The 23,981-nt window shown below is 57.3% G+C and overlaps 2 protein-coding genes across 4 annotated transcripts in view; both read right to left on the reverse strand.

Moving 5' to 3' along the window:
• Positions 1-171: 171 nt before the first annotated feature.
• RPLP0 (ribosomal protein lateral stalk subunit P0) lies at positions 172-3,936 on the reverse strand. The gene is made up of 7 exons (XM_068989499.1): positions 3,797-3,936; positions 2,668-2,843; positions 2,482-2,569; positions 2,201-2,347; positions 1,908-2,093; positions 946-1,086; positions 172-396 (listed from the first exon to the last, which is right to left on the reverse strand). Exons 1-7 carry the CDS (start codon positions 3,848-3,850, stop codon positions 232-234), a joined length of 957 nt encoding a protein of 318 aa, XP_068845600.1. The 5' UTR covers positions 3,851-3,936; the 3' UTR covers positions 172-231.
• A 3,186-nt stretch (positions 3,937-7,122) lies between these two features.
• The window catches only part of PXN (paxillin), a 42,807-nt gene continuing 25,948 nt past the window's right edge, over positions 7,123-23,981 (reverse strand). The window contains exons 2-15 of one of the 3 annotated variants that reach the window (XM_068990063.1): positions 18,988-19,211; positions 18,564-18,679; positions 18,068-18,204; positions 17,755-17,956; positions 16,693-16,830; positions 14,349-15,204; positions 13,067-13,342; positions 12,540-12,833; positions 11,799-11,900; positions 11,376-11,546; positions 11,104-11,277; positions 10,488-10,569; positions 10,235-10,383; positions 7,123-9,253 (exon numbers count right to left, since the gene is read on the reverse strand). In XM_068990063.1, the coding sequence (XP_068846164.1) occupies positions 8,987-9,253; positions 10,235-10,383; positions 10,488-10,569; positions 11,104-11,277; positions 11,376-11,546; positions 11,799-11,900; positions 12,540-12,833; positions 13,067-13,342; positions 14,349-15,204; positions 16,693-16,830; positions 17,755-17,956; positions 18,068-18,204; positions 18,564-18,679; positions 18,988-19,211 (3,188 nt within the window). In that variant the 3' untranslated portion in view covers positions 7,123-8,986. Of the gene's footprint in view, positions 9,254-10,234; positions 10,384-10,487; positions 10,570-11,103; positions 11,278-11,375; positions 11,547-11,798; positions 11,901-12,539; positions 12,834-13,066; positions 13,343-14,348; positions 15,205-16,692; positions 16,831-17,754; positions 17,957-18,067; positions 18,205-18,563; positions 18,680-18,987; positions 19,212-23,981 lie in introns of those variants that run through there. The other 2 variants (XM_068990064.1, XM_068990065.1) reach the window with 2 other exon arrangements.

Raw genomic sequence — 23,981 nt, forward strand, 5'->3', positions numbered from 1 at the left:
TGGGTAGAGGCAAAGTATAGGATGCTAGGAGAGCAATGTGTCACTTTCAAAGAGAACACCCAAATGTCAATTTCAAATCAAGCTGATTTGACCATGCCTTTGGTTTCTAGCATACAGCACTATATAACCTTCAAACGCACAAAATGAGAAGCTCAGAGACTTGTAAGAGAAGTAAGCCTTTATTTTCTCATTTCACAAATAATGCTGGCCCAGTTGGCTGCTTTTTGGGGATTAGTCAAAGAGACCGAATCCCATATCCTCGTCCGACTCCTCCGACTCCTCCTTTGCTTCGACCTTGGCTGGGGCTGCGGTGGTGGCAGCGGGGGCAGCAGCGGGGGCAGCAGCCACGGGGGCAGCAGCCACAAACGCAGATGGATCAGCCAAGAAGGCCTTGACCTAGAGCAAGGGCAAAGTTCACAGTCAAAGGGTCATCTTAGCACCCCTACTACCCACAGCCCTTCGGCCTCTGCAGAGCTCCGGATTCAAGGGCCCACTTCGATGTCAGTGAAGCCTTCCTCTGAAATAACCAGGCAGGACAGCTTGGGTATAAGCCTGGTGAGCTCAGGCCCGGCTCTTACCCATTAAACTATCCCTGCTTTAAATCTCATATAATTTCTAAAATCGAGAACACATCTCCTCTGCCTCCCAACTTCAAGTAGACAATTGGCGCTCTGTAGCCAAAGGTTTCACACTTAAAAAGACCAAACCAACTGTGGATCAAAACTCAAAAAAAAGGGCGGGGGGATTTCCAAAATGCAAAACTTGAATTTGCTATATTGTAGCAATTATTTACACTCAAGTTACATCGTATTTATAACCATTTACATAACATTCAAACTAGATTAGGTATTGTAAGTAACCTAGAAACGATACAACCTAACTAACACCATTTTATGACAGACTTGAGCACTCATGGATTTTGGTATCCCAGTGGGTTCTTTGTACCTTTTCAGCAAGTGGGAAGGTGTAATCAGTCTCCACAGACAAAGCCAGGACGCGCTTGTACCCATTGATGATAGAATGGGGTACAGATGCAACAGTCGGGTAACCAATCTGCAGGCACACACTGGCAACACTGCGGACACCCTGTGGAAGGGAGGAAACATTCCTTTCGGTCTCAGGCGTGGCGTCTTAAAAGACAATGAAGCGGAGCTCAACAGCACACTCGACTTGCTCAGTACCTCAGTCTCACACAGGACACTTCACCTCACACCAGATGCTTCTGGCAGTGAAATTCAGACCCAGTTTAATTTACAAATGCTTTTTGCCCTTATTCTCAACAAGGGTGTTCCCTATACCATAACGATGGTATTTACTTCAAAAGCCACCATTTTGTAAAATCATATAGTCATGGCATTCTGAGAAAAACGTTAGTTCCAGGTGTGAATTTCATCCACTACTGAGATTTCCAAAAGTAACCAGAGTTAAGAGTATACGTAATTACAATTGTCTATCTGTCAAAAAAACAGGAATTATATATCGCATCACTTTGTTAAGGGGATGTATTAGTGGCCAAAACTAAACAAGATGAAGGATGGACTGAGAGTCCATTCTCCCAAGAGAGTAGGGTACTTGGCAACACTTGTGTATTAATTACCTCATTTTCGTTATCCCTCTTTTGACTCACTGACACTCAAAATCTCACATCTTTTTGCAGGTCCTAAAATGACAGCCCTTACTGTGTACCCAGCACTGTTCCAAGGCCTTACACTCATTAATTCATTAGCTCCTTCAATGATCCTATACTGTCATTGCCGTTCTACGGATGAGGAAACTGAGATACAGACTGAACAACTGTTCCTGGTTATTAACCTGCTAGTCAGCTGCATTGCCAAGATCCAGCTGAAGCCAGATGCGCTCTCAACTACTAATGAGAAAGGAAGGGCCTGGAATGGGCCCTCGGGTACCTCCAGGAAGCGGGAATGCAAAGTTTCCTCTGTGATGTCAAGCACTTCGGGGTTGTAGATGCTGCCATTGTCAAACACCTGCTGGATAACCAGCCCGAAGGAGAAAGGGGAGATGTTCAGCATGTTCAGCAGCGTGGCTTCGCTGGCGCCCACCTTGTCTCCGGTCTTAATCAGCTGCACATCGCTCTGAAGAGCAAGGGAGTTGGCAGTTAACCCCTGGACGTCCGGCAGGTCCAAGGCCACCGAGCCCCCACCGCTGGCGCAGCTAGCACTGGCAAGCCAGGTCCACTCACCAGGATTTCAATTGTGCCCCTGGAGATCTTAGTGGTGATGCCTAAAGCCTGGAAGAAGGATGTCTTCTCGGGCCCCAGACCAGTGTTCTGGGCCGGTACAGTGACTTCACACGGCGCTATGGCACCAGCACGGGCGGCAGCCGGCACCTGAGCAAATGGGGGAAAAAAGTGAACAGTGAGATGTTTTCTCTCCAGACACAACCTGAGATCGGTCAGTTTTATTGCTTTTCAGGAGCCAAATTAATGATAAGGTCTCTCCAGTCAACCTGATTCTCCCTTACCTTGTTGGCCAGCAGCATGTCCCTGATCTCAGTGAGGTCCTCCTTGGTGAACACGAAGCCCACATTTCCCCGAATGTGAGGCAACAGTCTGCAAAGAGAAGTTTACAGGAGAAGGTCACTTTGTAGCTCCGTTCCTCTCCAGGAAGAGGGAGGAGGGCACTGAGAAGGGAGGATAAAGACACCGACTTCTCCAGAGCCGGGTTGTTTTCCAGATGCCCTCGGATGGCCTTGCGCATCATCGTGTTCTTGCCCATCAGGACCACAGCCTTCCCGCGCAGCGACATGCGGATCTGCTGCATCTGCTTGGAGCCCACATTGTCTGCTCCCACAATGAAGCATTTTGGATAATCATCCAGAAGTTGCTACAGAAACAAGCCGAAAACAAGCCGTGTTTCACAGGAGGAAGCGGGAAACGGTTAAGAGAAACCAAATCCCACAATCACCAGCTTCCATCTCACTCCCTTTCCTCTAAGCTTTTGAAATGACAGAGATTGGGACAGTTCCTCCTCCTATAGGCCACCTGAGTTAACACCAGTTTTGTCAAAGATTTGCGTGTTGAGTATAAACAGTAACTGTTTCTACAGTAAATTAAACAAATACTTGTAATTACAACTGTTGCTCTTTCCCCAATTATGAGGCATGTTTGATTCACTAAATGACTGCCTTAACAACAACAAAAAAATACTGTTCCAGGTAAAGTCAGATTTACAGCAATCAAAATACAACATAAAGGAAGTACGTCAAAATAATAACTTGTAGGACCTAGGTTGTGTGTATATAATCATTTTACAAAGTTTTTTCTTAAACTGAAAACCTGCATGATAAATGAGGAAGAACCCAAAGAACTAAACTCCACAACCGCATCCTAAGGCTTGAAGAGCAGCGTGATTAGCATTTCTGGACAGGCAAGACCCAACTCAAGGCCATCTAAATTAACTCACATAGTTTCTTGACTGACAGGCTCTAAATAGGCAACAACTTGCTCCATTATAATGAGTCACTCATAGCCTCAGACCTTCTCAAAGATGCAGACAGGGCAAGAAAATTAGAACGAGTGCTACTTGAACCTAGACAGACTTGGGCTTTAATGTTCTTTACCTTAAGAGCCACTTCACCTGCCTGAGTCTATTTATCTGCAACACTGGGAGGGGGAAGGGCATGGATCTCGGGAAATTGTAAAAATCAAATGAAATGTGCCTAAAATGACCTAATGTAGCAGCTAGCAAGCAGGCGCTCAGCACACGGCAGCCGACTGTCCCCACCAGTGCCCGGGCCCGGGCAGCACGGTGGGCGGCGAGGCCTGCCCCAAACTTACGATGATCTTAAGGAAGTAGTTGGACTTCCAGGTCGCCCTGTCTTCCCTGGGCATCACAGCGGTGCGTCAGGGATTGCCACGCAGGGTTTAAAGACGATGTCACTGAGGAGAGAAAAGGAGCTCAAGCCACCCCGACACGCGTCGCCACAGCACGGCGGGCTCCAAGCCCAAAGCACACGCGGAGTAGGCCACGCGCGGGCGCCCGCCGCCCCGAGCCAGGGCTGCACCTGTCGCGGCGGCCGCCGCCGCACCCCCAAACCAAAGAGGCCGGACCCCGCGGTCCCCAAGAGCCTCCAAAAGAACCCCCAAAGACCCCCCCATCCTTCCCGCCACAGTTGCCGGTGCGAACACAGCGAGACGGACGAACCTCACACGAGGACGCCTGGCGAGAGGAGGGCCGCGCGCCGGCGGGCATCTTTTATAGATGAGCGAAGCAGCCAATCAGAAGCCACAGGCGGAGCCCCCCGCCTATTGGCTGATGCCAACGTCTGTCTGAAGAAATCGGATAGATGCAGGCAGCCATTGGGTAGCATCCCTGCCACTCCAACCAACAGGAAGCTGCTTTTAAACGAGGTCGTTAAGAAGGACACTGCTGTGTGCTGGAGGCGCTTTCTCAGAGCTGCTGCCCTCTGCCGGGTGGGAGGCGCTGCAGGGTAGAGTTAGTGTTTGCAAGCTGAGTTCACCTTTCCTTTGGTCACCAGACCAAGTCGCAACTAGAGTATGACGTTGAGAAAGAACTCTCATGCTTTAGAAACAGGATGGTCTCTCGTCTCCTCTACAGTTTGTTCTTCCCCCTATCGAAACAAAGGGATCCTTTAAACCTAAGTCGGATCACTTCCTCATCTGCTCGCAATACTTTCGAGTCTCCCCATTTCCCTCCCAGAAGAAAACCTAAAACGTAAATGAGGCTACCTACAAGGCTCTACATGATCTGGTCCCCACCTCCACCCCATCATCTCATCTCCGATTTGCCTACTGACTCATTTCCTCCCAGCTGGGTGACGCTCCCATTTCAGGGCTCATGCACTCTCTATTCCCTCTTCCTAGAAGGCTTCTTGCCCATACATATCCACACCTCCATTGCGTCTTGGCTCAGTGATCACCTGCTGGAGGCCTACCCCGATCGCCCTATTCAAAATCACCCCCAAAACCACTCCAACTTCCCTCTTCCTCCGGTTTAACTTTTTGGTAGCACTTCCACCTAGTAACACACTAAATCACTAAAATAATTTGTCTCTCTCTCTGCCGTGAGCCTGGCACCTATGGGCATATAATAAACATTTGTTGAATGAATGGATGTAGAGTTTGCAGTCAGATAACCTGAATTCATATCCTTATTCTGTCACTTGCTAGGTTGGTCATCTTAGGAAGTGATTTCACCTTGCTGACCCTCTCTTTTCCTGTCTGTAAAATGAGGATAATAGTATTCACACCCCATGAGGATTACGTGAGTTATGTGTTAACACAGTTCCTGGAATGTAGGAGGAAATCACTTCATGTCAACATATTTTATTACACTTTCATTCAACATTTATTTGAACAATTGTGCTATATCATTAAATATGTTTTTAATGAATAAGCTTAGAGCCTAGGGTGGGAAGGGGAGGGTGGTTCTCCCCAACTCCATCCTTTTAACTTGACCAAGTTAGAAACCCTGGTATTTTGTTTTCAAGCCTCCTGATGATGAGCCTGTATAGACAACTGCTGGAGTCCATTACTGCTAAGATCTCTTTTTAGTGACAGGGTATTACTGCATGCTCAGCATTGTACTAAGTACTTTATGCACATTACTGCTGTTCATCTGTGCAACAAACCCCCAAGGAGATACAGTATTAGTCCCATTTTACTGGTAAGAAAATTCACAGAGGTTAAGTAATTCACCCAAGTACCTCAGCTAGTAAGTGATGGCTTCAGAACCAAAACCTAAAAGCAAGTTCAGAGCCCATGAGTCTCACTATGCTATACAGTCCCTTCCAAACCCTAAGGCTGTCTTCCTTCAAATGCACTTTTGCAAGGATGTACATACTGACATATCAACTCCCCAAGGACATCCTGCCTCTGATGATATTGTCTCTAACTGTAGTACATCAATATAATGGAATACCGTGAAAGCATTAAAAAATGCCCATCTCTATTTATTGACATGGAAAAACATAAAGTACAGTTGAGTGAGCCAGTTACGATGAAGCGGACCTGTTCATTCACAAAAGTCCAACATGAACTGGAAATATGATTTTTGGGTGAGGGTTAAAGGTAATTTTCACTTCTGAGCTCAATACGAAATGGTCAGGGTTCAGACTTGAAATCGACATGCGGCTTTTGGAGAACCATTCCAAACAACAGGGAGACTGCAAGGCTACAAAACTGTCCCGGAAGCTTGCCAAGGCCCAGGACTGGAGTTATGGCTCTAACAAGAGCCGAGGAAGCACGCATGCAAATGCAGATATGACCACCAGGGGGCAGTCGAGACCCATCATCGACTATTAAGTCAGTGCAGTTCAGTCGCTCAGTCGTGTCCGACTTTCTGCGACCCCATGGACTGCAGCACGCCAGGCCTCCCTGTCCATCACCAACTCCCAGAGTTTACTCAAACTCACGTCCATTGAGTCGGTGATGCCATCCAACCATCTCATCCTCTGTCGTCCCCTCCTCCTCCTGCCCTCAATCTTTCCCAGCATCAGGGTCTTTTCAAATGAGTCAGTTCTTTGCATCAGGTGGCCAAAGTATCGGAGTTTCAGCTTCAGCATCAGTCCTTCCAATGAATATTCAGGACTGATTTCCTTTAGGATGGACAGGTTGGATCTCCTTGCAGTCCGAGGGACTCTCAAGAGTCTTCTCCAACACCACAGTTCAACAGCATCAATTCTTCAGTGCTCAGCTTTCTTTATAGCCCAACTCTCACATCCACTTTCAACAAGGAAGGTTCTACACCCAAGGTATCATGCCAGAACTAGGGGGCAGTGGTGGTGTGTCTGGTCAATATAAGAACAGAGACAAGCCCTGGGTTCACAGCCTGTCTCTGTGCTCGTTCACAGGATATCAGCTCTCTCTGAACCTCCTTCCCATCCGTGAGTGGAAGGCCACACCCCCGCGCCCATGGGAGGCAACCCATGGCAAATTGCAGTGGGTAAGAAAGCCAGGAGGCCCACAAGTGCCCCATGAGGGCTTTGGCCTCAGGTAAGTGAACTGCAGTGACTGACCCTCAAACTGTGGTGCTGATGAGCCTGGGGAGGGTTTGGTCTCTCTTCTGGGGCTGAGCTGTTCATCTCGGACCACAAAGAAATGGCACTAGCACCGGTGAAAATAATGGCAAACTTTATTGGCATAAATCACAGGAATTAAAATGGGAAAAAGCCAGGTTATAAGTTTACAGAGGAAAAAAAAATTAAAAATCAAATCATCAAATAACCATCGACCCAGAGGGTAGAACCTCTGGAAGCCCCAGATCCTCTAGGGGAGGGGCCTGGGGTGGGTCACTGTAAACAGAGCAATAAGGCCTAAGAGTAGAAGTGGAGACATCAGACCTGTGGTTGGGCCTGGCTGACCTCCCCAGACCCAGACTGCTCCCTGCCCCGCCTCCAAGGAGGGACCCCCTTCCCCTCTTGAGAGGCTCAGGACACCCAGCCTCTGATGAGGTTAGTGCAGTGGGTCTGGCTTGTCCTCACTTAAGACCCCACTGGAGCCCCAGTTCCACTGACCCGGAACCCCAGCCCTGCCTGTCTCATCCTCAGGGGGCTCCCTGTTGCTTTGGCGGGATCCTGTCCCTCTGCCCAGAATCCTATCAGGGGGCCACCACCAGTCTCCAGGGAAGGCAGGAAGTTTGGGGAAGGGATGCACCCAGTGGAATCAACAAGACTAACGGTCAAAATCAGATCCCAGCTTTCCTGAGGAGGCAGAAAAAAGGACCCCCACAGTAGCATGTTACAAGAATGTTCTCTTTGGGGCCAGAAAGTTCACAGGGGCGTGAACGCTCCTAACAGCTTACACAGGGAAGGAGCACCCCCAGAGTGGACGTCCCCCTCTCTCCCCACTCAGAAACAGGACGGATGAGGTTTGGGATTCTCGGCCCCAGAGGGCAAGACACCCTTCAGGTGGGTTTCAGTGAAGAGCTTGCTGGCCTGGGGAGTAAGGAAGGGGGTTCGAAATACAGCAGTTTATAAAAACAGTCCCGGTGAGCTGTGAAGTTAAAGATGGGGAGTCAACGGAGCTGCTCCCCGTTCACCTGCTTGTGCTAAGAAAAAAGTAAAACATGAATTGCTTCCCCGCCCCGAGCCTTCAGTACAAGGCAGGCCCCGCATATCCCGCAGCCACTGCGGCGCACGCGGGGGGAGAGTACAAAAGGAGATGTCTGTAAAATCTCTTCAGTTTCGTATAGAGAAGTAAAAGCAACTCAGACGATATGAATTCAAACCTCAGTGTAGAAAACTATCAAAGTCAGTACAGTGTCCGGGCAACAGGGTGACACTCGCCGCCTCACGCGGCCCCAGGAGACGGAGGAAGTGAGTAGAAAACATTATTGCTGGAGAGGCCTTTCTCAGTAGAACCAGAGCAGTCGGGGGAGGGGGGGGGGTTGGGACAGGGGGGGCAGGTGTTGGGGGGAGCTGCCCAGGCCTGAAGAGACGGGAAGGGCAGGAGGCACACAAGGAACCTTCCATGGCCCCGTGGGCACATCCGCCCTTTGGTGGATGGGTTGGATGGATGCTGGCATGGTCTGGGGGGAGCTGGCGTCCCCTCGGTACTCTCAGAACAAGGCTGACGAGGTTGGGGTTGGGGATAAGGATGCAAAGAGGCCCCCGTCTGACCCTGCCTGCCCTCCCCACCCCTGGCTCCACTGCCAAAATACGAGTAAGAGATGGCTCCAGTGTGGGGTGCTGGCTTGGCCAGGTGGGCTCGTGGGGACGCAGGTGGGACACTTCAACCTCTGCCTCGGGGGAGGGTGACGGGCTGGCAGCCTCGGGGAGCCTCGGGAGGAGGAAGGCGGCCCAGAGGCGCTGGCAGGGGGCAAGAGAAGCAGGCAGGACCCCTCAGGGCCCTCTCGCCATCGCCAAGGACGCGGTTCCAGTTTCAGTCGGGTTGGCCCCTTCGCCACCGCCCCCCACCCCAGCCCCCGCCCCGGGACGAGGCCTCTGGGTCCCAGCAGCAGTGAGGAGGCTGGGCCGGGGAATGGGCCACAGGGAGGGACGGGGGCGCCTAGCAGAAGAGCTTGAGAAAGCAGTTCTGACAGTAAGGCTTGTCGTTCTGCTCCTTGAAGGTGCCCTTGTTGAGCTGCTTGAGGCAGAAGGCGCAGACGAAGTGCTCGGGGTGGAACTTCTTGGCCATGGCGGTGATGCAGCGGCCCGTGATGGGCTTCTGGCAGCCGGAGCACAGCGAGCCCCGCCGCTCGTGGTAGTGCGCCTCGCAGTAGGGCTGGCCCTCGTGCTCGAAGAAGCTGCCGTGGACGAACGGCGTGAAGCACTCCTGGAGACAGAGGAGGGCGGGGGGCAGTTCAGGCTGGGGGCCGAGGCAGCTCCCTGGTGACAGGCAGGGGGCCGCCAGGGCGGCCACCCTGGAAACGACTCCCCCTTGGCAAGCGTGCTCGACGTGCCGAGCGTGGCGCCAACCCTTAGTCTCCCAGTAACGACAGCGACTCGCTGCTGCCAAGTTGCACTGCTGTTTTTGCTGTTCAGTTGCTCAGTCTTCTCTAACTCTTTTATGACCCTACAGACTGTAGCCCGCTAGGCTCCTCTCTCCATGGGATTCTCCAGGCAAGAATGCTAGAGTGGGGTGCCATTTCCTTCTCCAGGGGATCTTCCTGACCCGGGGTTCGAACCGGCATCTGCATTGGCAGGCGATTGTTTACCACTGAGCCACCAGGGAAGCCTGCTAAGTTGCATTGCCTGGACTCACACATAGGTCTGACTCCTGGGCACTGGAGCACATGTGCCTAGAAACCCTGGTGTCAAAAAAAAAAATGGGTTCCAAGGTCAAACTCTGCATCCTAGATTCCCGTTTAGAGAGATCCGCAGGCATACTCGGGTATTAAAGCCTCTGAGAAGTCCTGCAATGAACGGTGTTTCCCAAACTTACTTAATCAGGGGACCCCCACCAGAACCCTCATAACACCTGGGGGCCATCATCCCCCAGAATGCAGTCTGGAAACCATCCTCCATTGTCCGCCGAGGCTGCTGAAGGCTTGTTACCTCATTTCACTCTCACATCCCCTTCTCCTGGACCTGGTCTGACCCAGGGGCAGCTGCACAGGTCTGCCTTGCTCTCGTTTCTCGAAGCCCCTGCACAAGCCCTGGTCCAGGACCGACTGCGCTTGAGGGAGTGCGCCGCCTGCCTTCCCACCTGATCAAGAACCTCAAGTGGGCCCTGTAAGTCGGATTCAGCAAGCACAGGGCGGCAGCAGCAACAGCCGCTCTCAGCCTCTGCAGAGGAAGCAACGGGGCTCCTTACCCGACACACAAAGCACTCGGGGTGCCAGAGGGTGTTGAGGGCCGAGATGTAGTTCTCCAGGATGGCCCGGGCGCAGCCGCCACACTTGGGCGCGAACATGTCAAAGTAATCCTTGCGGCAGTAGGCCTTGCCGTCTTTCTCGTGGAACCCTGAGGGCCGGGGGTTGGGGGGCAGGTTAGGCTTCAGGGAGGGGCCGCCCTGACTCAGCAAGGGCTGCCCCCGCACCGCAGCCCGCCTCCCCGAGGCTCAGTACCTTCAGGCCCGAAGAAGGCTCCACACTGGGCACAGAAGAAGTGCTCGGGGTGCCACGTCCGGTCGAGCGCTGTCACCACTTTCTGCGAAAGACAAGTGTACAGCCCCAGCTGAGTGGCTGGCCCACGCGACAGACTCCCCCCACCCCCAGCTGAGGGAGACCCGCAGGCCAGGGTGTCCTTCCCGCCCCCCTCCACCCCCACCCCCGGTCAAGGAAGGAGATGACGCTCCCCAGACAGGGGTCTCTCCCAGCTGTGCTGTGAACACCACTGAGAATTCTGATTTACTGAAAAGGACGTGACGTGCCAGTCACGCTCTGTCTCCCATAATCCGCACGGGCAGTTGAGGTCATATGTTCTACTGGGCCACTCATCTTGTAAGTGTAGACATGGAGGCCCAGAGAGGCTAGGCATCTCCCTAATGTCACACAGCGGAAGAGCGAGGGGGCCTGCACTCCGCTCCACCTATCCTCGGCAGAAGGAAGTGGGGGCTGGCTGCATGATGGGTGTTAGGACGGGCCGCGCTGCAGGCTAGAGGGTGAATCCCAGGTTCCTGGCTGTGTGTGCTTGGGCCTGCGCGTGACCTTTCTGGGCCTCGCCTGGCCCCTGGGCACTCACATCCAGAATGGGCCCATTGCAGTAGTAGCAGCGCGGAGAGAAGAGGTTGTGATAGTCCTTTTCACAGTAGGGCTGTCCATCCCGCTCGAAGAAGTTCCGGGAGCCGATCTCCTCCTGGCAGTGGGTGCAGACGAAGTGCTCGGGGTGCCACGTCTTCCCCATGGCTGTCACCACCTGACGGAGGAGGGGGATGCCGATCAGGACCCAGCCCTGCCCCCGCCGGGCACCCTGCCTCCCGCGCCCGCCGGCCCCGCCTCACCCCTCCTCATCACCTGCCCCGCGATCGGCTTTTTGCAGGCCCCACAGACCCCCTTGGCGACCGTGGCGACCCCCAGTTTGTTCAGGTCCGACTGCAGGCTCCCCAGCATGCTGTCCAGCTGGCTTCCGGGCTTTGGGGGGCCCCCTGGGGGAGAGCTGCTCCCCGTCTTCCCCTGGGCCATGAACTGCAGAGACAGGGAAAGAGGGCAGGTCAGGACACCTGGGCCTTGGGGGCGGGGACTTGCTGCCACACTACGGTGTCTCTCCCTCCTGGACAGACAGATTGAGGCAGAAGTGTAGCCCCTCCAGGGGCCTTGGAAGCCCTCAGGTGGGAACAGTCTCTACAACGCATGTGGGGGTCCCAGGGGCTCACGGTGCCTGACCAGGCCCCAGAACACACCGCAAGCAGGACCTGCAGCCCCAGCCTCGGCACTGACCCCTCCCATGTCCTGCCCTTCGGGGCCGCTCTGCCTGCTGTTCAGAGGCCAGCCAGCCTCCCGGCGCAGCTCACCATCCGCTCTCTGTTCCAGGCCCTGGATCTTAGGGGAGGAAACGAGAAGAAGGATTGCTTTCATTTTTTTTAAGGAAAAAGGAATAAGAGAACTTTTCACTAGACCATGTCACAACAGGGACTTCAGAATGAGATAAGAGAATGGATTTTTTTCCCCCTTACTGGCAGTAACGAAAATCAGGAGAAAAAGTCTACGGGAAAACCACCACGAGAGAGACGGGCCCAGGGAGAGATGAAGAGGAAGAGAGAGGTAAGCCCGCCAAAGGCGCGGACTGAGGGGGCAGAGGTGATGGCTCAGAGAGCCAGGGGGCCTTGCCAGGTACCAGGCCTGCTTGGTTTTCCTTCCGAGGACAGAGTCCTCAGAGGGAGCCTGGGGAGGGACCAAGGGGTGGCTGACACCTCAGGGGAGGGAGCGAGCGTGGACATCGGGTAAAGCGAGGGTCCAGGGTCAAGGCCAAGTCCAAGGAAGGGCTGTGGTACTTCGCAGGTACCTTGTGGATGAAGGCACAAGGCCAAGTGCAAGGATGGACATGATATCTTATGGATGGACAGACAGAGGGCTGTGTGTATGTGTGTGTGTTTCTGTGTGTGTGTGTGTGTGCAGAGTGGGGATGCCGCTGGAGCATAAGGACAGCCACAGGTGGGGCCGGGCCCCCAGGAGGCCTGCCTGCATCGGGGGGAAGAGCGGATCCTCGTCGGTCTGGCAGCCTATGGACCTCACGGAGCAGGCTGCAGCCGCGTGAGGGGCAGGGCCCTGCACACTGACTCTCCGCGGCCCTGTCCCAGTGCTCTGGACCCCGGAGGGGCCGCAGGTGGGGGGCAGGCTGGGAAGGGGAGGAGAGCTGCTGGCCGAGGAGGCGTCTTTGCGGTGCTGGAGCAGAGGGCTGGGAGGAGGAAGAGGAGAAGGCAGAACAGAGAAGGTTCTCCGCAGGGGAAGAGGAGAGCCAGGAGGGAAGACGACCTGGGAGGGAGAGAAGAGGGACAGAGGTGAGCACGGTGACGGTGGAGGAGATGGCAGCTCGGCGGGCGGGGGCTCCCGGGGCCCTCACTCTTGGCATCAGGGGTGAGGCAGGCCTCGCGAGGATGCAGGACGGCCCCCCTCACCCACCCCACCCCACCTGCCCTCTGGCCAGGGCTGGGCAAGAATCGGAGGCCCTCTCGCCCCGGCCCAGCCCGGGGGCATCTGCTCACTACCTTCTCCACCAGCTGCCCCCCAGCCCGCCTCCCACGCGGCTGCACGGTGATGACGACGCCCTCGGTCAGCCAGTCCTCGGTGGAGGCCCCTGCGGCCCCCGCGGCCTCCTCTGCCTCCGGCCGGATGCCCAGCCGACCCTGCAGCTCGGCGATGAGCCGCTCCTGGGACGGGGTCCTGCTTAGGGTGGCGGGGTCCAGCCGGCGGCGAGGGGAGGGCTCCCGGGACATGGGGTGAGCGTGGCCAGTCTCCCGGCTCCTCCTGATCACCGAGCGGATCTAGTGGGGAGGCACGCTGTCACAGGCCACTCTGGGCTCAGCGGAGGCGGCTCAGTCCACACTCGGGGGTGGGGGGTCGGGGGGTGCCCAGGAGGGGAGGGCAGAAGAACCCAACCATCAGAGATGAGCCAAGCAGAGCTAGGGCAGAGGCAGGGGGCCCTGACCTTGGGTAAGACCCTGAACTTCCAGGGCCTCAGCTTCTCCATACTTGAAATGGGGTAATGGTATTTTTTTTTCAACTGCTTTAAGGAGTTATTACAAGAATGATGTGAAAGAATCTAACTGGACATTCTCGAACGAGCTTGAGAGTTTTCCTTTTTTTTTTGTTTCTTAATAGAAACAAAAAAACCAGTCTTTTCTTCCAGTATATCCTTTAACCAGTTGTGTTTTTTTCCTTGTTTATATAAGTAGGATTATAACCTACTTGTTTCTAGCAGTTTGGTTTCATTCTGTTGTCGCTTTTGAAAAGGGCCTAAAAATTTCAATCAAGCAGATAACATGACGTCAGGCACAGCTCACTGGGGATGGCGTGCTGTGCTCTTCCGAAGCACTTTCCAGGCATTGTTTGATTTAATCCTTTGGACAGCCTTGGGGGAAATGGTCTATTTTCCCTTATCTTAAAGATGAGAAGACTGAGGCTGGTGGTCGGGGGGGTTGCCCAAGGTCACACGGGGCGCACGTGTTGGAGGTGTGGTTTGTATTCATTCACTTCTTGCTGGTTCCAAAGCCCATGCTTTCAACCATTCCACACACATCCCATCAGGATGTCAGGCGAAGCTCATTTAAAGGAAAAAGCCTTCATCGGGCAAGAGGCTGGCTGTCACTAGGAGATTCCGGGACCCATGGAGCTCCGCCAGCCCCACGGAGCCCACTGCGCAGCGCTGGCCATTGGGGTCTCAGGCCACAGCCTCTTGCAACCGGCCGCCCAAGCAGACATGCGCAGACAGGGAGGCCGCATGCAGTCAGCCAGGCGGGGCCATGCCGAGCAGGGCGAGCGTGCGCCTGCCTGGCTAGATGTGGAAATCCTCTCCGTGGTGCTGGGCGTGTCCACGGCCACAGCCCGCGGGAGTTCTGGCCGGTCCGTCCTGGCCTCGGTGGCGGCTTCAGTGGCGCCCTCTGGCTTCCTGGGGGTCTCGGGTCCCTGGGCTGGCCTGACCAGGCCGCCCACCGAGGGTGTCTCTCCACCTAGCTGCTCATCCTCAACGGGGGTGCGGCGGCCACTCTCTGGCGGCCCTGGCTCTGGCCTTGCCCTCTCCTGCCATCCACGTTCCTTCATGAGGCTCCAGGTATCCGGGAAGACGGCCTGACGGTCCACGACCACGACGGCCGGCTCAGTGACCTCCTGGAAGCTGGGCGCAGCTCCCTGCGGGGGCTCAGGCCTCAGCGCCCCCAGAGCCCAAGGCCCCTGCCAAGTGGCAGCCACCGCCTCTTCTGGGCGCAAAGCGTTGGCCGACGGTGCTTGGGGGCCCCCAGGCTCCTGGGGACCTGTGCCCCCAGTGTAGGGTAGAGTGTGGCCGGGAGGCGCCCTGCAGAGCTCCCCGACCAGGTCTGGTGGATCCCTCCAAACGCTAGCCTGGCTCTCTACACCCAGCGGCCCTGGCCAACCCTCTGTGGAGGGAAACCTTGAGTTGGGGGTGTCAGGCATCACCCCAAAGCCAGCCAAATCGAGCTGGCCGGGGGCCACGTTGTCCTCCGCGCAGAGGACGCCCAGGGTGTGGCTGTGGCCTTGAGGGGAGGGCTTCCGAGGGGGTGGCAGGCCTCCAGAGGGCCCAGGAGGAGGTGGAGTGGGGAGGCTGTGGTGTGGGGATGGAGCTGAGCCAGGCGGCAGCCCTGAGGAGCTCAAGGCCACAGGAGAGGAAGAGCTGGTCTGGAGGAGGAGAAAGACAAGAGACAGAGGGGAGGAGAGAGACGGGAGAGGTGAGGAGGGGCGTGCACTGGGGGGCAGGCCGGGCCTCAGGGCTCTGACAGCCCTTGGCTATGCTGACCAGACCAAGATGGCGCTGACCAGACCATCTGCGCCGACAGCCCCCGGCCACACTGACCAGACCATCTGCGCTGACCAGGCTGTCTGTGCTGACCAGACCAAGATGGCAGCAAAGCTGAAGCAGAGCAACTGGCTCTGGAAGAAGATTCCTCAGCCCCCAGAAGGGTTTTCCTGGGCTCCACCTCCCTGGCTCCCATCCATGTTCCCCATCCAGGGAGCCCGGATCCAACTCCTGGTCGGGGAGCCAGATCCCACATGTTGTACCTGGGATCCGGCATAGCCAAATAAAGACTTTTGTCTTTTTTTGAAAACAAACAAAAAAAAACAACCCAGGCAGCGGAAAGCAGCCTCTGACCCACGCCTGTGGGGCTTCTTGTCCAAGTAGGGATGAGAGAGAAGAGATTAAGGTGGGTTGGACCAGGGGGAGGTCAGCCCAGGCATGATCAGGAGACAGGCAGCCGCAGGCAGCTCCCGGCTCTGTCTCTCCCTGATGATCCCAGCTCTCCTATATCCCCCTGAAACCTCGCTCCTGGAGCGCAATGAGAACCAGCACAGCTTCTCAAGGGGGTCTCAAGGGGGTTTGAAAGCGACAAAGTGCAAAGGGCACTGGCCGCCTGAGTCCGGTGTACACGCTCCTGACGGTGGCCACTCAGGAGGCTCACACGCGCAGGCCGCTGCCCCGCCCTAGATGAAGCCTCAGAGGCCCGAAGGTGCCCCTGGGGCTCAGAGCTGGTGCCCCTCCTCCAGTTCCCTAACCAGGCTTCCCCAACCCCGGGAAGGGTGGAGTCAGTAATGGTCGGGAACTGGAGTTCAGTCACTATCAGGACCCACCGAGGCACTGCCTCCTCTACACAAGCAGGCGGTGGGCAGGGGACAGGGCACCTCTGGCAGGTATGGCCCAAGAGCCTGATAGATGAGGCTTCCCGGACAAGAGCCTGTGGGCCTCAAAGGCCCATGGAGGCTGGCAGGAGGCTGGCAAAGGAGCCAGAGGCAGAAAAGAAAGAGGACACACTGGGGACAGCCAGCCAGTGTGGGAGATGGGGCTCCGGGACAAATGACCTCCAGGCAGAGGATCCCACCCGGCCCAGCAGAGCCCGCCCTCCCCCACCAAGTGCAGCCACCAACACTGGGCCCTTTGTCCCAGCCTCCTGATCCTTGCCTGGGTGGCGGGGAGCCGGGAGCACCCAGGCAGGAAGGAATGTCCCGCTGAGCACGTCCCCAGCCTTCACGGGCTGCGTCCCAGGCTCGGGGCAAGGCACCCAAACCCTGAGCAGCTAAGTCCCAGCCACTCACGCTGGGGTATGGGAGGGGAAAACTGGGGGCTTCTGAGCAGGCAGGGCAGGGGAGAGAGGGGGGACCTCAGGACACCTTAAAATCCGACAGTGAGGCCATCAGCTCGTCCAGCTCCCTGGTGGCAGAGGAGGCTGAGATGCGCGTCTGCTGCTGGCTGGAGGTGACTCGCTGGGGACTGCTCATCTCGCCCTGGTTCACAGTGATGGCGGGGCTGCGGGCAGGCAAGGAAGCATCAGCGGGGACCCCTAGGGCCAGCCCGAGTGCCCCCAGCATGGCCCTCCCTTCCCCAGGGGAGGATCAACACTTCAGCTCCAACACCAGCGTCCCGCCACCACCCAACCCCAGGGAAGCCCACCAGCTCCCAGTCTCTCCTGGGGATACGTCACTGGTGGGAGCGGGGGGGCTGCTGTCCGCCAGGGGGACAGAGCACCAAGCTGAGCTTAAGAGGGAGAGGAGAAGACAGCTCACAGGGCACCTTTCCCAGAAGCCCAAGCTCAAGCCTGCCTGTACAACAAGCCCTGGCATCCTGTGTGGCCTGCACGACACTAGACGCACATGTGAGGCTGTTCCAGCCACGCGGAAACACCGAGAAAAGCTGACCCTGGGGAGGTGCTTATCACGTGGACTTGGTACACGTGTTCTAAGGGTCTTATCAGGTCTCAGCCCACTGAGGTGTGTGGTCTCATCCCCACAACCTCACTTCCCCTTATTCCCTTATACAGATGGGAAAATGAAGGCTTGAAAGATGACACTCTGTAAGTGCAGAGCCAAGATGTGGCCCCGATTGCATGGCTCCGAAGCCTACGCTGGGGGACTGCCATGGGTTCCAGCCCTGGTCTGGGAACTAAGATCCCACAAGCCATGCGTGTAGCTAGAAACAAATAAAAAGCCTGCACTGATAGCCACTGGGCTGGGGTGCCCCCGGCACGCCCAGCATCTGTCTTCCCTGAGGGACGGTGGCTCGCTAAAGGCCGGCCTGTATCCACGTGACTCACTGCCGTCCCCCAGAGCCTGGTGCAGGGCCCGGCAAACAGCAGGGACTTCAGGGGGCAGGGGTGACACCAAGGATGAGCACAGGATGGGCTGGTCGAGACCGAGACCCTCCCTGGCCCGGGAAAGCCCCGTGGAGACTCACACGGGACTGGGCACAGAGCTCTCCAGCTCATCCAAGAGGTTCTCCACGCTGGGCCGCAAGTCCTCCAGGCCCCGGCCACCGTTCCGCTTGGGCTTCTCTTTGGTCAGCGGTCCAGCTTTGCCCCCCAGCAGGCTGTTATTCTCTGGGACGCCGTAGTGGGTGCTCAGTGCCCCTGGCAGCGGTGGGCTGGAGTTGGCCTCATCTTGGGAGAAGGAAAGAGAAGAGCCGCTCAGCCCTGAGCCCCGCGGGGACCCGAGACCACCAGTGGCACTTGGAGCAGGGTTGGTGGGGGGGACCCCCGGCCCAGTCCTACCTGCAGGGAAACCCGGGGGGTTATGCTGCACGGCGTTCAGCTCCAGCAGCAGGCGGTCGAGCTCGGAGAGGTTGCTGCCCAAGGAGGAGCTCATGACGGTGGGTGAAGGCTCGGCTGACTTCTGCTTGTTGGGGAAACTTCAAGAAGTAAAGGGAAGGCTGCGGTGAGAGAAGCTCCCCAAATCCTCCAGGAGAACCAGGTGGGGGAGGTGCGGGGAATCCGACGTCTCCAGCAGCCCAAGGACGGAACGTGGGGAAGGGATGTGGCAAGAGGAGGAAGGAAGCGTTGCTTCAGTTCCTGAAACTTCCTCCATGCAGGGCAGTGTGACACCCAGCCCAGTGGCTGCATGGGGACGGCAGATAAGGCCACACCAGGCCTTCCACAATAACCCGAGGACCCAAGGAGGAACCCCCACCCCCCTCCAGCGCCCTGGCCCAGGCTCGGCTGACTCAGCCCAGCGTGTGTGGAATCCACGAGCAGGGGGAGGGGCTGGCACCTGTACACGTGGTCTTCCTCGCCGGCTCGGGGACACGGGAGCCCGCCGCCGTCCTGGGGGTTGGAGGCACTGGAAGTCTTGGCACTGGAGCCGTACACGGGGGATGAGGACTGAGGCTGTGGGGAGGACGGTGCTCAGGGCCTCCCCGGGGGGCAGGGTGGGTGGAGAAGGAACAGCCCAAATCACCCCCAGGAGCCTCCCGCTCACGGCCAGCCTCACCAGGGAGTTTCCACACTCTGGCCAGGAGACAGGTGATTAACACTTGGTCACTGTCCCTTCACGTGGCATTGGGTGGGGAGGGCCAGACACTTCCTGCCTCTGCCGCGCACCCCCCCCTCAACTTCCTGGGCTCCCGGAGCCCCTGCCAGACCCGCTCCACTGGCCCCGAAGCTGACTTCTGAGCCCTCCCCATCCCCCACCTTACCTGCTGGTGGGTGAATCGGGAGGTGCTGGGTGGCCAGGGGTCTAAGGGGTCGAGAACCGTGCCGTTGAGGGCCTCGCTGGATGGGGGCGGTGGGACGGGAGGCACTGCGATCTCCTGGTACGTGTGGTTCCCAGTCGGGTAGGAGTAGGGGGTCTCCTCAGACAAGAATACGGGCCGCTTGGAGATGTGAGAGGTTGTGGACTCCAGGTCCGCCAGCAGGGCGTCTGCAGAGAGCGGGTGGGGAGTGGGTGAGGGAGAGGGGTCCTGGGAACTCAGCCTCCAGGGCCAGCACCCTCCGGGCCTGCACCCGAGAGTTAACGAGTAACTTCTGAGCGCTGGCCCCACCCATGGGAGAAAAGACCAGCCCCAGGGCAGGAAGGTGCTAGCCCAGACCAGCCTGGCTAGGTCAGCGCCCAGAGCTCGGCTCCTGGCCAAGGAGGAGGCGCTCTGGGGGCTCCGGGGCCGCCCCCCGGGGCTCTCCTACCTCTGGGAGCTGGGCACCAGCGCTCCCTCCCCGACAGGGCTGTGCGGCTGGCTGGCTGGGAGTCAGAAATGCCTGCCTGACTCCGCAGGGCAAGGCAGACAGACCAGGTGGGAGGGGCCCCACGTCACGGGGAGGGGCCAGGTCCGCACTTAATGCCCAGGAGCTTCAGCTAGCTCAGCCCACAGGCTGGAGGGGTGGTACCTGCCTTACTGACCAGGTAGAAGCCGAACTTCGGGCTCCAAGCTCCTCCCGAGTCTTGGGGCTACCAGGGAGGTGGGGGCTGGGACAAGGCTGGCATGCCGCTCCCTACCCCCTCGGCAGAGGGGCAGGCAGGACTGCTCTGTAGGCTGTTTCTGCTGAAGCCTGGCAGGCAGCCTGGCCCCAGAGGCTCCAGGGCCCCACTACTCTGCTTTAAACAGCAGCTAGGGAGCTGGATCGGCCTTGAGTGTGAGCTTCCATTACCCAGGCACCAGGCAACCAACTGGGGGGGCTCTGCATCTCCCCAGTCCTCAGACAAGAAAGGTACAGCTGGGGGAGGGGGTGGGGGCAGGAATTGCTGACCCTCCCCTCCTGAGACCCTCACTGCCCCAGCCTGGCCCAACATGCCATGCCCTTATTCATGCCCTGCCCTGTGCTCACCAACCAGCTCACTCTCACCCCAGTGCTGACCCACTGGGGTCGGGGCCTGGTGATAACCCTCCTCGGAAAGCAATGGCCGGCTCACGGCCCTTTACTAGTAACAGGCCTGGTGCTCAGCACACTGCATCCATGGTCTCCGTTAACCCTCGTAACAAGGCTGGAATTCCCACCCTCCCTTTACAGACGGGAAACCAACTTCAAGAGGTGATAGGACTGCCCCCCCCCCCGCCCACCGCTGCCACCATAACAAAGTCCAGTGCGTCACAGGAATAACTCCTCGGAGGCCCCCCAAAAAAACCAAAAATCTGCCCCGCAAGAGGCCGCAGTGATCACAAGACGATGCCGGGTTTATACGGCGCAGCTTCCTGAATGACGGGGCCCAAGCTCCAGGGCTGCCAGGCTGGTCCTTCCTGGTGACCCAGTCTCCAAACCCTACCCCTGCTCAGAGGCAGTGAGAAGGAAGAAAAGCCTCACCCAGGGCCCGGGGCTGCGGGCCCACACCACCTCCCAGCTGCCTGCCCTGATCTCCAACACCCAAGGCTGGCCTGGCCCCACCTACCCCAGGCTCCTAGCCCCGCTGATCGGAAGCTTGTTCCAAGGAAGGTCAGGTCCTGCAGGTCCCCCTCCCCCTCCAGGTCCTTTGGAAGACATCTGACTTCCTGTCTGTAGCAACCGGAACTAGAAGGAGTCAGTGTGTGTCTAGGTAACAGAGGAAAAGGAACTAGCCTCCAGGGCCAATCCCAGTGACCTCTCCACGGCCACACCTGCTGCCTTGGCTCCATAAGGCGTCCCTGGCTTCCTCGCGGCCCAAGCCAGCAGGGGGATGGGGGTCCTCCTTCTCCACCACAGACAGAGCCAGCCCCCCAGAGCTGGCAACAAGTGCAAGTCCAGTAAGGGTAACGGGAGCAGCTGCCATGCTTGAAGGCCCGCCGCACGCTAGGAGGGCCATCTGGGTCACCGCTTCCACTCCTTACAACACCACTAGTGCGGATGGCAAAACAGGCTCAGAGAGCTAGAGGCACGCGCCCGCGCCGTCTGAGCTGACCGAAGGGACGCCGCTCGGATCTGAACGCGGTCTCTCAGGCTCCACTCAATCAAAGACAGATGGTGAACCTTCCCTGTCAAAGCTTTTGAGCTAGGGACACTGCCACCCCTGCACCAAACGCCTTCCCCCGCCTCGTTCATGAGCTGACTCCAAGTCTGGCTGATTGGTTTATGATTTAAACAGGCTCTTTTCAACGCAGCTACCTCTGTGGGCTGGAAGGTGCAGTCCCAGGGGATGGAGAAGAGCAAACGCTGTGGAGTCGAGCCAGACCTGAGGTCAGTCCCAGCGCCTCTGTCCACCCTGCCCATGGCCACAGCGCAGATCGCCTGGCCCCCACCTGACAGCACTGGTTCGAGGTTTACAAGGGAGAGCAGATGATACAGGACATGGGAGGGGGCTGCAAACATCACGTGTCATCTGCTTCAGAAATTCAGGAGAAAAAAAAAAGATTTTCCTCCAAGGAGGCCAGGTGAGGGTGCCAAGTGCTGACTCCTCCTCCTAAGTCCTCTCTGGGTAGGATCTGGGCAGGACAAGAAAAGGGCGACCTTGAAGAGAGAAGAGCAAAGTAATAAAGTAACACTCAAAGTGAAACGTCTGGATGTCAGAGAGAAGGGCCCCATCATTGTCCAGGGACGCGTCTGGCTACCGATTCCACCAAACCCCCCACAGGCACCTCAAGGAGGATCAGGGAACATAGGAGGCGTGGGGGGTACTCGCTGGCCTCTACTTTGTTTCTGGGGCTGCTATCTCCCCTGAGGCTGCACAAGGGTGCCGGGCCAAAGTCTTCTTGCAGGCTCAGCAAACTCCTCCCTTGCCTGAATAAACAGGAGGCAGGTGGAGGACGGGACAAGGGAGTCCGCCTTCAGGCAGCGCCCCAAGGTGTCTGAGCTGGGGGGGTCCCCAGTTTTCAGCTAGAGTTACTGCCTGGCACCAGCTCTGGATCCCCTAGGGGCAGGCTCAGAGACTGCTTAACATATGCCCCGGAGAGGGTGTCCAAGAAGACACCCTCCCTCCCATGTGTTCGCAGGCTGCCTTTCATCCACACAGAGGCAGCATCTGAAGCAGTTCAGGCCTAGGAAGGCCTCAAACTCCACTAAGCTTCTGGGTCCAGGCCTGAGCACTCTGGGACAAGTCAGAGCCACCAGGAGGGCCCCGGTCACCCTGGGGAAGGAGATCTCTCTGGGGCTTTCCAGTCCCCTTCTGGAGGAAACCACCCCAGATTCTGCAGGCGCTTTGCCTCGAGGATCAGCTGATGCAGGCTCTGGCACTTCCATCCAAGGAGAGGGTCTCTGGGTACAGGTGTACAAGGTCTCTGAGTCTCTCCTTTTCACACTGTGGGTGGAGGGTGTTAACGCTAAATCTCCAGCCCACCAGAGGCAAAGGCCAGCCAGCGGCGCCTGGCGGCAGAAGTGTGGGCACCGTCCTCTACTGCCACCAGGGGGCGCTATTCGCCCGTTGGCTCTCCACGGCAGGGAGTAACCAACGCTATGCTGCTGCTGCTGCTATGCTGCTGCTGCTATGCAGCGCTGCAATCACGGAATTTTAGAGCCCGGGGAAGACCCCGGAGCCCCTGACTGGCCACAGGCGGGCACACCGGGGAAGTTTCAGTGCCAGAAAGGCCTAACTAAGCTGGAAGGACGGAGCAGGCTGCAAGGAAGAGCACAACAGGGCCCGGGTGCCAAGTCTGCAAGCACATATATCACTTGGAGGCGAGACTCAAAAGTGCCACAAGAGCCCGCGGGAACCCGAGAGAGACAGGCACTAGCCCTGGCTTCCAGAGTCCGGTGGCTGCACCTAAGCAGCAGTTCAGAGAGGTGGTGGCTTCGGCTGAGAGCTGCCCAGGGGTAGGGAGGTATCTGGGTGGGCACAGTGCACCAGAGCCAGGCCAAGGTGACAGGCCCTTCTCCCAGCTGGCTGCAGTAACCATCCGCTGAGCACAATCCTCAGGACAGAGTGGGAGCCGCTAGGTCTGCCGCCCTGAGGGGGTTAACATTCAGGTGTCCAGCCTCTCTGCCCCGGGAGGGAGGAGACCCAAGGTCCGGTCTGCCTGCATTCCAGGGCCACTCACATTCCCAAACCAGCTCAGACACGTGGGGATGACGGGAGGGGGACTCTGGGGTGGGAGGACCCCCTGATGCCCCCAACATAGGGGATCTCTCCCCCAGGCTGCAGCTCCTAGGGCCTGGGCTGACTCAATAAGAAGTTAAAGAGAAGCCATTAACCACCTCCACCCCCAGCTGGAGTCTAAAGACAAGCCAGGCCTCTTTCGCAAGCCTGCCTTCCTCCTACCCAAGCCTGGCCACTTCTTAGAATGTGATAACGACTATCAAGATCAGAGGCCTAGAGCTGGCCGGACGCCAGAGAGAGTGAGATAAAAGGCCAGCCGTGATCCCTCAAGGTGGGGGCGGGGGGTGGAGGCAGGGTGGGGGGAGCCCAGCACAATGTCATTCCCCCCAGTCCTAGGCTCTGAGGACTCTAGATGTTAGAATTCACACAGGGGATGGTTCTGAGTCACACAGACTCTGCTCCATGGCCGAGTTGCTCGGCCAGGCCAAGCTGCTTAACTGCTCCTGTGCCTCCGTTTTCTTGTCTGTCCAATGGGAATTTCACCATCTGACTCACAGGAATAAGGACTACAGGAGTGGATACAAAGTGCCCGCTTTAGCACAGTCTCTGGATGGGCAGACGGGTGGGCGGATACACACACACACTCTCGGTTCCCGCCCACAGGGATGGTTAGGCCAGGATAGGAAGGAGAAAAGTGCTTCCCACCCTGGCCCACTCCTGAAGGCCAAGGGTGCTGCAGTCTCGGATCTGCAGTTGAGG

Source organism: Capricornis sumatraensis, chromosome 17, assembly GCF_032405125.1.
Source record: "Capricornis sumatraensis isolate serow.1 chromosome 17, serow.2, whole genome shotgun sequence".
Classification (NCBI taxonomy): domain Eukaryota; kingdom Metazoa; phylum Chordata; class Mammalia; order Artiodactyla; family Bovidae; genus Capricornis; species Capricornis sumatraensis.

Excerpts from the sequence above, each read along its gene's own strand:
- RPLP0 (XM_068989499.1), bottom strand. The coding sequence starts at position 3,850 with ATGCCCAGGGAAGACAGGGCGACCTGGAAGTCCAACTACTTCCTTAAG. Across the intron at positions 2,844-3,796 it reads ACTACTTCCTTAAGATCATC|CAACTTCTGGATGATTATCC; the intron begins GTAAGTTTGGGG and ends TTGTTTCTGTAG. Across the intron at positions 2,094-2,200 it reads GGGGCACAATTGAAATCCTG|AGCGATGTGCAGCTGATTAA; the intron begins GTGAGTGGACCT and ends CTTGCTCTTCAG.